This window comes from Vanessa atalanta, chromosome Z (genome assembly GCF_905147765.1).
Source record: "Vanessa atalanta chromosome Z, ilVanAtal1.2, whole genome shotgun sequence".
Lineage (NCBI taxonomy): Eukaryota > Metazoa > Arthropoda > Insecta > Lepidoptera > Nymphalidae > Vanessa > Vanessa atalanta.
Genome location: NC_061902.1, coordinates 1,018,070 through 1,035,184, shown reverse-complemented (window position 1 = coordinate 1,035,184; position 17,115 = coordinate 1,018,070). Strand labels below are relative to the sequence as shown.

The following is a 17,115-nucleotide window of genomic DNA, read 5'->3' as shown; positions in this document are numbered from 1 at the left end:
TTGGGAGACCGTTTAATGCTGTCACCGCTAACACGCTTCAACCAGTAGAGCGACCCCGGTAATATAACCTATCGAGTACACAACAGACCACAACAACTGACTCCACGAGCATCGTATAGCTATCCTAGTTCAACGTTATTGGAAAATAAAAATTACAAATGTCGTGGTTACCTTTAATCACATGCAAAGCTATCATTAAGTCGACTACGGCGAAGGCGCTCGTCGTGCGCGTCGTCACTGTTAATTATCACAATATATAAGTATAAAATGAAATAAAAGGGACCGCTCCATACCGACACCGGCGTAAAAAATACGAGAAAAGAAAGAGAAGCTTTTAAAAAAGAAAGGAGTGCATCTACCCCCACCTCCGGTGCCCCCACCGAGCGGGGCCGCCCCTGCGGCGGGCGCCACCCATCGCACCGCAAAAATCGAGAGCGTCGGCTGCGGCGCGGGGTCAAACGGCGACGCGAGCGTGAAAAGAAGGAGCGGTGTGCGAGCAGCGACCGACACACACAGACGCGAGTGTGCGTGTGCGCGCCGAGAGGGACGGCCGAGGCGAGAGAGGGACGGCGGCGCCAATTACTATCACCTGGCGGGCAGCTACCGCATTACCCACTGCCGCCGCGCGCGCGACCACGCGCCGCTCAGCACGCGGTCGCTCCGGAACGCTCCGTGTCGGTCCGCGGCCATCCGCCGGCTCCGGCTGCGACTCGATCGATTCTCTCGACGCCTGAACGCCTGACGCCTGCACCCCGTCCTCGCGTCATGCACCGGACTCGCCCCGGACTAGTGCCCGCGAATATGAAACTGTGAAGTGAGTGCGGACTGTGACGAGAACTTTACGTGTTTATTCAAGTTCAACGATCAATTTTTAAAAGTGAAAAATGACGTCCCAATTCGCCTTCCGAGGATCTCCTCCGAATCAGGTAAATTTATTTCTTGTGTTTTATAAGTTTATTGTATTCTAAAATAATTAATATTGTAATGTTTTGCAGAGCGACTTTTTTTTTTTTGAAAAATTTATTACTATATTTTAATGTTGTGTATAGTTATTTGTTGACAAATTTTATATGACGGTATGCTTACGTAGCTCTCCATTCAGTAAAAATCGGGTTTTATTGGCAATTTTCCAAGACTATTAAAACCCTATTATTGGGTATTTACGCTGGCCGCCAGACTGCAATAAGAGAAAAATTCTTCCGCGCCGTTTTTTTACTTTTCACGCTCAAGACCTTTTAGTATTTTTTTCTTTTAATTTTCGGGCCGTGAATAAAATTATTGTGTAAGACGATGACAAATGAATACGTAGAGTCAAACTGATAAATAGTTTAAACATCAAGTTGGTTGTTTTATTCGAGTACACTAACATGTGTTGCGGAGACGAGGCGTACACAATCAGTGACTGATTTGATTACAAATGTAGGAACTTAATCAACTCGACATAATGTTTCATCCAACAGGATTTATTTGAACAATTCGCCATACATAACACACATCAAAATTCATCCAAAATATAATACATTATACATTTCTGTGTATGTGTATTTATTTGTAACATTGTTTTAATATTTTTCATATTTTATTTATCTTAAATAACATTTTATTCACAGGTTATGTTATAAATGTATGTCAATTGTGCTCACACGGTCATATATATATATGTGTATATATTTATTTCTTCTCCTTTTATTACAATGCGTAAAAGTTATAATTTTCTTATCGTGATTATAATATTTTACGATGAAAATTTACAGTTTTATAATATCTGTAGTGGTTCTTTATTCTAAAGAGGCATTTTTTGTGATAACATTTAAGTCTAAGTATTTATTTTTAATATATTAATAAATGAAAAGTATATTTTCGTTTTAGATATAAATATATATTCAATTTGAAACATAATACATTGATAGCTTTATATATTTTTAGTGGTACTCATTTAGTAACTACTTACATTCGATGCTCAAATTAAGCTTTGTGAGATAATTTTAATTTAAACGGTTAATATTTAATAACTTATCCGTTAAAATAAATTTCCGTAATAAAATGTTACAACAATAAAAACACAACAACTATTCTTACAAAACATTATAATGATCTACATGTTAATGCTTTAAAATAATGTCACCTTCATGTTTTTCACGTCGAAATATTGCGTTTATATCGTGGCTAATCAACATTAAACAGTAGAAAAAAATCTGTTGTTTTGTTTATAAAAATCAAAATATAATTCCTTGCACAAAGGCGATACTGTAATAAAAAAATGGTCCATATTCTGAGTTGATTGTACAGTCAAAATGAGACAAGGTTGTTTTCAGTAAATTGGTGTGTAATGGAAATATACTTAATTAAACTAGTCTCTTAAAATGTTAAATAGTTAATAGACATTTCATATGATTAATTAAAATGAAAGCTACCACGGTTCGGAAAGTAGAATCGAGGAGAAAACCGGCAAGAAACTCAATAGCTACTAATTTATACGGCTTATAATCGATACAATAAGTAATTTTAAAAATTATAAAACGTCAATATTAGACGAATGCTTAACGATTGCTAAGATTACTTGAAAACCTTTTAAAACTTATTTGAATTAAGTAAAACATTCGGATAATTAACGTATATATTACCAATATACTTTTATATAACAAGTATTTATTATATATATACAGGTACAAAATATAATATAAAAAAAAAAAACATTATAAAAATGTGTTATAAAATGAAGTGGTTTAGGTCTGAGATTTGATCATTATCTCGACCTGTTTAAAACAATTTAAGGACTATTAATATGTATTTTACGATAAGGATTTTAATATTATTAAAAGTCGGTCTAAAATTTATGAAGACGATATGATTTTCTGTTTCAGAAGTAATTAAAAATAATGTCTTTAGTAAGATTTTATTCAGAAACAAATACAATTACCAACAAGTTTAAAATTATAATTTATTTATTACTAAATTCGTTAATGAAATTTAGATACTATAGTGTTAAACGATTGTCCAAATATAACAATCATTTTAATTAACTATTTACTAGTCATACGGGCTCTATAACATTGGATTTAAACCACGCACTACGGTACGCATAAAAAAAAAGAAAATTTGTATTATTACAATAATATATAGAACTAAACAATGTTCTTTTTTTAAATTCATCCAAATCCGTTTCGTATTTTATTGTAATAGCTTAACATGAAAACATTAAAATAAATATATCTTATATGTAGAGTCATATATGATAGAGTCATGGTATATTTGTAGCACTAACTGTTCGTTGTTCAAATAACAAATACGTTTAAACACCTTGCTATAATTTGAGCAATAGCTAACGAGTAATTAAAGTCAGTATATTATCCTTATAACCGTTTCAATGTCAAATATAAATAAAATTAAAAAGTTTTACAAAGAGCTATTCTTCATATATCATTTTAATGATAATATTACTGTGTACACGCTTACTGTTAATTACTCGTGTATATTGTACGTTAAAATAATAAACAGCTATTGAACGAATCGGTTATTTTTTTTTTTATTAACTTGTAAATTGTAAGCAAAGGAAAAATTATATTCGTTCGAATTTTGACTAATGTTGCTTTTAAGTTTATTTATGTGAAAGCTTAATATCATAATTTATACTGCTAACTTTAACATCATTTTTATTATCACTCAATTTATTGTTGATAAAGCTATTGACATTAATTCAAATAAGAATTTTCGAAACCAGCTAAACTTCAGCTTTTATTTCTGATGTATATAAATATTTATAAAAACAAATCATTAAAATACGTAGAAAACAAAAGTAGTTTAATTTACGGCTTCAAAATCTGTTACCTTTACAACATGAATATTGTCCAGAACAGATGAAAAATACGTAATATAAATTAATAGGTACTAAAACAAATTCAAAAATAGAAGCCATTCTATAAATGTCAAAATTAATATTAAATTATCTCGAAGCAAGTCAGCGTTACTATGAGATTTGACAATAATTGATAAATTCACATGAATCATTGCTTATCAATTCTTATCTTTATAACTTTTATACCAAATTTTGAAACAATAAAATCCTTTTTCGAACATTTATAGCTTTAACTAGTCGAATGTTTAGTTAGTTATTCAGAAATCGACGAAATATAATAAATCCATGCGCAAATATAAATTCTTTATTAATTAGCTGTTTTGGGTTTGGCTTTATACGTTTGGGCGTTTGTATAACCTTTTCTGGATTAAAAAAATATCTCCCGCTATACTTTGATTAACATAATTGATGAAGTTTCCACATAAATTATAAAATAATATATTATTAGCAATTGACTATGTATCAATTATTGCCGTTATAATTAAAAGAATGTAGCAAAGTTATATAAAAAGTAAAAAAAACAATTGTAATTTAAAACAATTAGAACAAAAAAGGCTTGTTTATCAATATTTTATACAACACTAAATCTATCAAAATTATTGTAAGCGTTGTGAGTTTTGAATGAGAAATTATATTGATTTAATTTATTAAAAATCTTTTAAATGACAGTTGTTAATTATTGAGAATAGATTTTTTATCGTTTACGCTGTCCGGATATCTCAACGATTAAGTCATACAAGACACAGGATCACAACAAATTAATAATCGACAAAGGACATAAAAAGGTAATAAAACCACTCATTTCAAGTCAATAGATTCCGAGTAATACTTCAAAAGCTACGAACTTCTTTATATCACGGATAGCGCATACTTGCGAAGTTATTCCGAGCAGCGACTTTTGTTGTCGTATAAATCTACAACAATTTTCTTGTCTCGACCCATTAAAAGAGATTTTTTTTTCGAATCGAGCGCTGTAATTGCGCAGGGTTTGCATAAAAGGGATATAATTAATATACTAGACTTAATTTGGTCTTAAGTAAGCAGTTGGTTTTTGTACTATTACACCGGACACACAAAGGAGCCGCGGTATAAACCACTGTCGAAGTTATTTACTGACTCGTCTAAAGGCCAGCGCAGACATTAGTCAAAACACATGTAATGTTTTCAAGTTAATATAATATTCAAAACCATATATACAACAATAAAAGATAACAAAATATTCGTCACACTTTTCCTTCGTTAGAAGCATTAGCATTGACACAATAAAATTTGTGAATCGTAACATAATGAGTTAAAACATTATAGTTAAATAATAAACTAAGATAAATAAAATTCTAAATACAAGTTTCTCAAATTGTAAACCTGTGTGGGTCTGCAATCCAGAACACGCGAAGACTCAAAGTTTACTTAAAAACGTATACGTATAGAATAGTAACGTTATTCTAAAAATATACCTTTGATTATTACCGTCATCACACTCAAAGAAGATTCAATTTCATAATTCAAATTATACACTTTGATACGAAAGTGTTCAAACATAACTTTAATTGCTGATATTGTGCAGCACGAAGTCTGGTCTAGAGTCTACACTGTCTTCGTAGTGACAGTTTTTGCTTCATATATTTAGCCTATTTGTCGCCGCGGTATTGGACAACGGAACCGAGCTATGACGTAAGTGGGTTCATTATTTAAAGATCACTCTATCTCTGAGTGCAATCCGTCAATAATATATTAAACACAGTCAAGTTTATTTGCTGTGTGATAGCGGTTTATTAAATTTCGCGGTTGTCATATTAATAACGGAGTTATCTCAGATTTTGCCATATTGGAACATTGAATGGTAAGTTAATAAAGATAAAATTATGGTGTAGGGGGCCGCGTGCGTGGCGCGCCGTCTAGTTTCGCTATCTCCACGATAAGGGGCCCGAGCGAGGGCCCTCGTTCGGAGGGATTATCCTCATTATTTCTTATTTTCGAGCTTCACTCCGAATACCTTATGTCGTCACGTTGTGCGGTCAGTCTTATTTCGTCTAGCGTCTAAATGCGCTTAAGCCAGCGATAAAAGCACTCGCACTCAATTATAGAGCCTTTTTAATTTGTAGTCCACCACATAAGCGTGAGCAACGAGATGTTCTTTTATTGTTCTTCTCGTACGCTCGAGATTAATGTAGCTTAATGTACCATCTAAGAACTTTTATTGCCGAGCAATTCGTTAGCAGTATTTACTCGTACGACTGCTATATCTAATATTTCTTACATATGTGCTACAGAAATACAGCCGAATATTAAAAAAATATTTTAGTAACGTTAAATTAATTCGTTATAACGCCATAGTGTTTTATTTATCTGTAATCTTTGTAAAATAACAGGCTAATATAAAGAAATAACGATATAGCGTTACGTTTTTATGATGTAATTAGTATCGTCGAGGCGTAAGTAACTTGAAACAAAACTAATTAAACATTATTTTCGTTAGGTTATATAAAAAAAAAAAACTTCCACAAAATGGTTGCTATATTGTCCACGCGTATTAAATGACGGTATCGTAATATTCGGATACGTGTAACATGCACGATTATAGATGGAGCCTGAACTCGTTGTAGTCTCATTATACTCAGCGTTATAATTTTGTCACGATATCAAAAACAAAAAACGGTTTGAGACTTTGAAAATTGATACCAAATATGTTATAAAGTTTTTTTTTTAAATTATTTAACGGCTCTGGATAGACGACAGTTTAGTTTTTACAGTTTCTAATTAAATGTGTGCTAAAATTGGATTAAACTAGTTTAATGCAGATTCGCCCGCATGGATCTAGTTTTCATGTACACCGTAACTACTGTTACATGTAAATAACATATAAATTTAATAAACATCCAGAGTTGCTGACGTAAAACAAAAAGTTTACTTTAAACATACAAAAGGTTGAACGATAATTATATCTTTAAATCATTGAATTAACTAAGGACAAATAAAAAACATAAACACATTTAAAAAATTAACTTTTTGATAATTCATTGACGGACACCATAATTTTTCCTATCTCTAACGCTTCCGTTTTCGATGAGACTCTACAAAAAATATCACTTAACTTTTGGATATTTTATACTGATAAAAGTAATATGTGATACGCAGGCACTCATCGCCTGGTAAAGGAGGTCAATTAAATTCTTTTATTACAAGTTAGGGTAATTACCTGTAGTAGTATATCTTATACTTGATTAAAAAAACATGTTATAATTGTTTAATTATCTGTCCCAATCTAAACACAATGATTTTAACTTAATCCAGTAAAATTGATAATGACTCCACTAACTACCCACTCATATTATTCTTAGATAAATATTTACGTAGAACCCACTGTTACCTAAAAGTATGGCTATTACGTGAGGCGATATGACTAGGAATTACCACCAAAAATGAATACAGTGTTATATCAAACACAGATATTAACAACAATCACGAATCAATTTTATTCGATCAACTGCTGAATCGAAAAGCAACTTGAACAGTTTAACTGATTTTCGATCAAAAATTAATTTGAAAGCGATTCGATCAGTCTGCCTGCCGAAATGGAAAATTCGAAATTCGAACATAAACAAATGAAATAATGACAAGCGACAGATAATTCAAAAATAACAATTAATGGACGAATCAATATTGCGAATCAATACATTTAATTTAACGTTAATGTAATTTTTAGAATATATACAATTTCAAAAAAAGAAGTTTTGTAGACTTTTAAAAAACGAACATTGTTCAAATTCATATTCCAAAACTAAAATATAACACGTTCAATAAAATTACTAATCGAGAGATACAAGTGACATTCAAAGGTAAGAATTATTGTTTTTTTTTTATTAATATTTTAAATAAAAAGGTTGTACAAGTATGCGTTATACCAACCTCATTGTTCATCTGCTGTCTCACTCTAAAACATATATGTTAGATAAGGAAATATAATGTAACTGATGGTTTCAAGAACTTACTGGCTATAAAAATAATTCAAAGTACTCAGCCTTGGTATGCAATAACTATAACAATATTAAATGTTGAATTAACCACGGAGCACGGAGTTTATAAAAAATGTCATCTATACAGTATGTTCCTCATTGCAAAATGAAACGATCTCATAGAAATAACCACTCATAAGGAAATATATTTTCTTCGTTACAAATAATACGTAAAATATGAAATTGTCTTTATAAAAAATATGTCTCACTGTTAGAGTCGATCGGTCTAGTGCATACCACTTTTGCAATTGTACTTACTCTGTGGCGTTCACGGTACGTTTTTATTTAAACACCAATTAAGAACAAGAATGGGTTGTAAATTTTTATGCTGCCTACGCTTTAAGAGGACTCAGGATTTGATGGTGTTTAAAGCGACTTTAGACCTTATAACGTTCATAATAAGAGAGTTTGAATGTCGTTAATGTATAATTGTGTCGTACACTCAAAATAAACCGTAGGTATTGAGTTTTATTTTGATACGATTCTTGTTCTATGGCTATTAATTTGCCTCACTATAGTATTGTACTTTGTAATTATCATTAACTGCCCACACTTAGTCTGAGCTTTATTTAAATTTTAACATAAATAACAACTCAAATGTCTATCGGTATGCCTGTAAATTAAATCACATAGAACGTATTAACAGATTTAGTTTTTTATAGATAGTACCTACATAAAAACCCACAAAATACTAGCAACAACTATTTTTAGCTATGATTGAGATAAGAGTATGGACTAAAAAATTACGCTAAATACCTAAACCAAATGTCATCTGTAACGCCCTCATCAGTGCATCAAGTTTGTCCATGGCGCGCCGGCGAATTTTAAAGAACCGAATGTTCTGGATATTTGTAGTACACAAAGGTAGACGCATATTCGGGAGCGCTTTCTATCTGATTGCCTTGCTAACCCGTTAGTTTTGCCCCTTTCCCTGTTACACTGGCTTACTCACCCTTCGAACCGGAACGACTAGTACAAAGTATTCTTGTTTTGCGTTACAGCGTACTCGGTATTAATACAACAATGTTGTAAACATACATAACTATTTACATGAATATATTTTTTTTCAATCGCAAAAATCCTTTACAAAAGACGGTTTAAAAGTCAACAGATACAAATCATAGTGTAATTAAGCTCAAATGATTGATAAATTACAATGCAATCTCCCCTTCGCTATCACACTAACCAAATATCAACTGGAATTTACGTTTCATCGGAATATCAATCTTACGTCATTGTGATACGTTCTAAAATCGTCAGTTTACAAAACAAGAGGGTAGAAATCCCAACGTTACCTAATGTCTACATTAAACAGCATCGGAGTTTCATGGAGGCATTCATTGTTTCCTAACTGAATTGTTATTTTTATTTATTACGCTTTTATTATTAAATTTTGGCCAAACATCGCTTTTGACACAGCGCCGTATAAAGGACTTCAGATAATTTATTATGTATATAATAGTTTGTTGTATGATATGTTTCCTTTGAAAAGTTTTATTCGAAACCTATATTGGTATTATAAAAGTGTATTTAGACGCGGTGACCATTTTTACAGGAATATTCGCGGACACTTGTATTTATTTATTCGAATGTAAATACGTTTAAACAGAAAAAAATTAACATATACATGATGAATCTACAATTATTTACTATTGTTCGTTTTTACTACACTATTTCGATACGGCATGTAATTAAACTTAATATCTAGTTAAAGGAAATGGAGACAAAATTTTCATCTTGATTCGAGCAAATAAAAATACATTCTATGAAACAAACTTGAGCTTCAACACATGATAATTTCTTAAAATAAAAAAGGCATTTCTAAACAAAACTCAAGTGGATCCAGGGCAATAACCAAGTTCGTAATAAGCCATCAAAAATCCTTCATTCCCAGCCGTCTTGACCTCTTTTTCTCACGCACAATTTAACTTTTAGTGTTTGCCATTCAACGGTTCTGAAAAAAAAAAAAAGGAATTGTAATTAAGTAAACGTACCTTCCATTGTTCTGTACGAGAGGTTTATTTTTTTATCGTTATTATGTATAAATATAAATGGATTAATTTAAAAGTTCCTTTCTCTCTAGAAATTAATACACTCTAATTGCAATTATTATCCGTTACTATTAATAATCCCAGTGACATCAGCAATATAAATTAATAAATAGTTATATAAATAACACGTTACTATGAAAACAAAAATGATAATGTTCTAAAAAACTTATTTCTATTTGCATTAGCTGTGTACAAAATTGTTTTACATGTTCCACACATGCGATAACAATGTTCAAACAATTTGAATAATTAGATTCTAATGTGAAAACGATAATCCACGTAAAAACATTGTTCTAAAATATATTATCGATATAATATAATCGGTTTCGCGAGTAATGTATCGAGAGAATACGCATATTTTTTCGATAGCTGAATGGTATTAACATTAACCCGATATCGAATATCGATTACGATAATGGTCCGTGAACAGGATCTCGGCTACCCCTAATCTGATAGGCTTTCGGGGAATCTTAAATTAATTTCTCCGAAACGAAGCGTGTGCGTAAGAGTAACCGTGTCTCGTTACATCGACGAATTGCGGCGACTCAGGCGCGGGCGCAACCGGATTTATGCATGTGTGCAAGCTATACGCAGTACCTTCGATCCCGTGTAGCAATTATAACACTAACGCTTTCAACATAGAGTACATTTTTGTACCACTGCGCTTGTTATGAATTATAAATAGGTACTTAATTTTTTCGCACTCCATACTCGTGTTATTTTGTTGTTATTATCTCTTAAAAACACATATGTTCTAGACTATTATCAGTTATGTTGTAATATTTTATTTATTAATTAAAAGCGAATTCACTTTGAAATAGTTTCGCAATTTTTAAACGAGTAAAGTAATTTGGAATATCAGTAACGTGAAAAAAAACAATACATTCTTATAAATTGGTTAACTGAAAAGTTTAAAGTTAAGAAGTGTCATAATGTCGTTTGCGAGCAGATAAACTCGTCCGAGTAATCTAAAGACGTTCGAAATCCATAGATCTATCGACGCTCCAGATTCACAATCACCAACAGAATTGAGTCGACAGACAGTATTATGTGTACTAAAATACACGTGTTTGACAATTAGTGGTGTTGTTTCGCCCACGACCCTGCGACGTCGACAGTCATCGAATCATCGCGACAGCCGCGTTATATACTTCATGTATACATAACACTGTGTACACAGACCGCAATTTATGTTAATGTCATACGCGATAATATAGTAATTTCGTATTAATTTCGACAAACTCAATAGCACCGAATTTAATATGATTTACAGGTAGTACAGATAAGATTCTAACTGATACGGTTCTAATCACATAACATCAACTCCTGCATTTTGTATTACCGCGTGCAATCAAAGAGGGATAACGAAGATTCTGACGATATGGGAACTTCAAAAGAAATTTAATTAGCCGATTATTGTCTTTATCTGCTACCATTACGTGGTACCTTCAGAGGTGTATCGCCGCTTTGATGAATCTCAGATTATATATCGATCGATAAAATTCAATCGTAGATATATGAGATAATAGTTTTGTTTTAACGATATTTTATCGAATAACATTGCTTACAAGTGCGGTACTCGACTCTGAGATTGGATTAAATCGCCGCATTCGTTACTTGATCGATAATATAATCGATTTAGATTAAATTTCCATTGAATATGGTGTAGTATGATACACGTTTCATTTTTAATTTCGGACCTACAAGTACTTATGATATTATTTATATTAAAATTAAAGCGACGGAACGAGAGAGCAAACAAAAAAGCCATTGCGAATATCCGTAACGAATCGCTGCGATTGTACACATCGTATGTTAGTGGCCTTATTGCGTTTGGTATTTGCAGTTATTTTAGTAATAGTGGTCGATTAGTAGGTAACGACAGGGAGCGATAAAGTCTTGGAAATCGCACGGGATGTTTTGAATCGGTAACGCTTTAATGACGGCCATATTCGATGATTCAATATTCGCTAGTGTACATTCGGACATGTGTACGAAACATTGTTTTATTGTAACGTTTCATTTCGTAATTATTAAAGTACATTGCATTAATAAAAACCGATTTTGTGACTTTTCTTGTACGAAATTTGATTAGTTTTATAAAATTTACAACTCGATCGCGTATATGTATATAGAGATAATATTATATGTATATAAGATATCTTGTACCGTAAATAACATGTAACAATAAAAAAAATTGAGCCGAGTGCACGTAAGTTCTGTAATTTTATTCATGAAGCATGTGTTATACAAAGATAGTGATGAGCTAAAATATAAATTCAAAATTGGAATCGTATAAATATTCAAACAAGATTCCTATTTACTTTTTTAATAAGATCCAAGTATTAGAATACTGTTACAGATAAATAATGACGCGCTCAAACAAATTTTAAATTAGGAATATATTTATAAAAAAAATATATATATATTGATTTTAATGGCGAGTGAAATGTCATTGGGGTATTCTTATATTAAAATTTAAACATACATAACACTTAATTCTTAATACTCTTATTCAATAAATACTTTAAATTTAAATCAAAACTATTGAATAAATGGTTTTATGGATAGACTGAAAAAAATGAACTCATTTAAATTTATCTCAAATAAAATAGTTTTCTCGTGTCGTACGTGTGTAGTTTCATACGAACGCGTAGAACATAAACACTGAACCTCCGTACGGAATGTAGGAATATTAAGAACTGAAACGTTTAATATTAGCATCGACCGACACGTGTTTATTTCGCATAAGAGACCAATAAATTCCGCGGACAATCCGAACAAGTTCATTAGAACAAGTTTACAGTGAGCGGGAATGATCGAACGCTCTGATGATTGATGATACGTTTCTATCACGACATTCGGATATGGCTTTTGGTTTATTGGCACCGTGTATCGATTACTTTTATCGGTGAACGGATTGTTTCATTCGAATAATTTCCGCGAGGTTATTGCGAGATAATTTGTATTCGAATCAAGTGCTGACCGATTTTTACTTGCCTTTATTCAACTTCTATGTATGTGTGAGTTCGATATAATACACACATTTTAATTAAACAAGAGCTTGTTTTAATGTAGGGATTTGATTGAAACCAAATCTAACCCACAAATGCAATTTTTCCTCGAAATATATGACTGGTTCCTGAGAAATCAAAACATACCGACATTATATGTAACATTACGCGTTGAATATAACAGGACGTATCGTTACTGCAATAGAGTTTACAAAGCTCATACTTACACGGCAATATTTTATATAGATAGCAAGCGACGCCTTTTACATACCCTTCTAAAAGCAACTTAACACAATCATACTAAACTCATTTAAACACAAATAAAATAAAGATATTGTCATGATAATATTAAGACGTACGTATCAAATAATTAGATTTTCTAAATACACAATATATATAATAGGATTTAAAAGTGACTGTTTTATTTCGAAATTCAATATTACACCCATTGCAAGCCATTGCAAACGTAATGTACACGTACCTTATTCAGAAATAACAACCTAAGGTTTTAGATAAATGTTTAAGTATTTAAATTTTATTCATTACAAGAAGGCTCGGCTAGGTCACATAGGTTTCACCGAGATGCTTTTCAATAGTCTAATCTGTATTTGGAATCACATACTTAGCTGAATATCTCCGTAATTAATATTTTAGTGATCGAACTAAATATTATTTTCCCCAAAAGGAACGCCGTTACTAACTTACTGGCCCTTATTTCTGTTAATCTTCTGAAATAAATACAGATGTCAGATGAAATGGGCATTTAACTCTGTAATGTAACATTTTAATCCCATAAATGTTTCTGATTATGATGAAGTCACATCTCCGGTTGCTGAGAAATCGCAATTTTATGAATGAGTTGTTTGAATGGAATACAATAAAGTACGCTTCGATTACGAACCGACCCGGAAAGCCTTCGTCAAGTAACTTTTAATAAAACAGTTTAATGGATTATAAACTTAATTTTTAAGTCGTTACAGTTCATTTTAGTATCGACCTGTTTATTCGGGAACGCATTCAAAAAAGGTATTACAAGAATTGGGACCGACATTAAAGATTTCAGCTCTCCATAAAACACGTCTTAATAAAATATATCAATTTACACCACGGCTCGCTTCTATAACACGTTCTCATTTTTTTCAATACTTTTCGATTATGATCCGTTTCAAATTTAAAAAAAAAACCTTCGTTGCCATCTTGACCGTAAATGTTAAACTGACTTAGTAATATATCTACGAAAAAAATATATTTTATTCAATGATGCTTTACAAGCATTTTATAATCTTGATTTTGCATGATTATATTACCAAATTGTAAATCTACCAGTTTGCAATGTAGATTCTAGGGCTTGACGTTCTTCTACCGATAAGAACCGACATTATACACCTTCCGACCAATCAATTAAATACATTTAATATTATATATTCTGCCTGAAAGTCAACAAATACTATAATTTTATTTTCGGCATCTGTGCTACAATTACGTACGTGTTATAAATTTAAGATGCACTCTCGTTGTACAATATGATACGGTTGATGTCCTCGTAACCGATTTCGGTCATTGCACAGGATATATTGTAGTACTCAAGTGTGTGCACAAACACAGGTGCACTCACCATTCCCTCTCATAATTCGATGAGACGGCTATCCGACACGACCGGGGAGTGTTCAGACACAGGACCAACGGCTTTACGTACTTTCCGAGGCCTGGGAGTTAACACTATGATTTACACATCGGACTGTTATTGACAGACATATTCTATTCGCTTAAAACATATTTACATTGAGAACTTATATAATATGCAATGTAAAATAGTAAACAATAGCACGGGCATGATAGGATACAAATTATAGAAAGAACACGTCGACCTAAAGATTGTCCTGTGGTCTGTCACCGTGATCCTGTCCCTATTACCTTTCTGAATCACAAAGCATCTGAATCTCATGGCTCATCAGAAACGTGGAACAGTTTCTTATAAAGCTATTTTAAGTATCTGTAGGTGTATTATAAAAAGATAAATTCAATAACTTTTTAATTGAGTTGAACCTCGGGATCGATAATCCAGATATTATAACAACGCGCTCAATGATATGCTCAGCGCCCCGGTGTGGTTCGTCGATACGTTAATACATTAGACTAACTGCAAAAGCAACGATTTAGCTAATACGATAAATCCATATAAACGTCCAATGTGTCAAAGTTCATAAAATAATTAGTAACTATCGCAAAATATTAAATAAAATGTCGAACTTTACGTCAAAATATTCTTCGTCCAATTAGTCTTTTGCGATTATTATTTTCACGAATTCAATTTCAAATGTAGTTTCATAATTCAGACTCGTTTTAACAACCACAAGAAACTCGGTAACTCTTTTTAACTTAATTAGTTGTTTGAAGTTGGACATTTTTTAATTTTGACAAAAGCATATACAAGCTCTATATATATTTTTTAGTTTGAAACGTAAACAGATAAAAATTTAGAACAAATCTTGAGAATTGCTTGATATGAACTATAAATAATAATATCAAAATCGATAGACACCTGATTTACAACTATAAGAAAAATAAATAAATACTTAAATACGGATTTAAAAAAGAAAGAACTCGTTTCGCATTTATATAAATCAATCGCTGTCGTAATATTGGGAAGATATTTTTACTCTGTAATTATAAAATCATCCGGAACCGATGGAAATTGGTCGAATACAAATTAATTATAGAATGCATTTCACAAAACGCCCGCTTTATATAGTGGTTAACCAAAGCTGTACGGAAGTTTCGAACGTTGTCTGTCCGACGTCCCTGACAAACAATTTAAAACTTTAAACCCAAACTTTGAGGTTCAATTTCGTGCGAACACACATTGTGTTTATTAATTTACGTAGTTAAGGACTAAGAGATTTTTTTTGTTAGTTACGTTTTCACACGAATAACTTCGCACTTAAAAATGTTATAATATTATAATCATTTCATTGTCCGTTTCGACACCGCTTCAAGTGATAAAGATTACATTGTCGGTGCTTTTAACTAACTTTGTTTTTGTATGATTTAAATTTATTTTCTTAATATTATTCATTAAGATCTTTGCATTGATAGATGACACTATAAAAAAAGACTATTTAAGAATTATAATTCGTTTTTTCGTCGCTTTAATTCCGAGAATGTTGCCATCGTTCGACATGAATCATCAACCAGATATAATTTTGATAAAATAATAATCAAATCAAAATAAAACTGTTTATTATAATAAACGTAACTAAAATTACAAACACATGAATATTTAAAGAAGTGAAACGGTCCGGCGCGGGCGATCCCATTAATATGCGTTATTATCATTATACACTATTATTAGGTACGTACATACTTATCTTTACATTGCGGGGCATTAGAACGAACTTCCTTCAATATTTATTTATCCCTAATTCGAGCTTAATTAGGAAAGGTGTGAATACATTACGAAAGGTTTACATCTGAGGGCGGTCTGTTATCGGGTCGTATATCTCCGACAGGATACGGCAGAGGTCGACGAAATGACGATACCTGTAATTGTCCAATTAGAAACGAAATTTTATGTTAATAAAATGATATAGTCGAAAGCGAAAGGTGTACGCGGTGATTATTGAAAACGATTTTTATTTCTATTCGATCGATTGTTCTTTTATCTCTTTAATGTGTCTCGACAGAGAGAGGTACAGAATCAGGAGGTGTCATAAATAAAAGTTACAAAACACTGAGGCCAATTGCTTCCTACGCAACGATAGGCATATGCGTAAGACTTTGTGAGGACATCAACATTCAATACTTTGTGATACTGTTCCGGTTTGGAGGATGAGTGACCAAGTGGAATTAAAAGAAAAAAGGATATAATATCTTAAATCTATCGGTCGGGGTGCCTTCGCAGTGCAAACGCCTCAAACCACCACCATTGTGAGAAACACGCGTTTGCTTCTAAAGTATTATTTTTCTATTTAATTTATTATTTATTTTAAGTAGACCATGAATGTATAATACATGCTTTGATTGTCAATAATCTGGCGAGCAGGTGATGCCCTTCATTATGACAACCCAACCTTAGTTAAGTTTAACCTATCAACGTAATCTAATAATAAACACCTCGGACAGATTAAATTACGTAGTTTAAAGAATTATTCAAAAAGGGGCCTTCGATTAACAACTAGTTT

General features: G+C 32.0%; 1 protein-coding gene across 2 annotated transcripts in view; it reads left to right on the top strand.

Moving 5' to 3' along the window:
- The first annotated feature begins 571 nt into the window (after window positions 1-571).
- LOC125076086 (homeobox protein caupolican) overlaps window positions 572-17,115 on the top strand; it is a 62,671-nt gene continuing 46,127 nt past the window's right edge. The window contains exon 1 of one of the 2 annotated variants that reach the window (XM_047688037.1): window positions 572-926. Coding sequence is in view for 1 of the 2 variants with exons in the window: in XM_047688036.1 (XP_047543992.1) it covers window positions 885-926 (42 nt within the window). In the remaining variant the exon portion in view is untranslated. The remainder of the gene's footprint in view (window positions 927-17,115) is intronic. The other variant, XM_047688036.1, reaches the window with a different exon arrangement.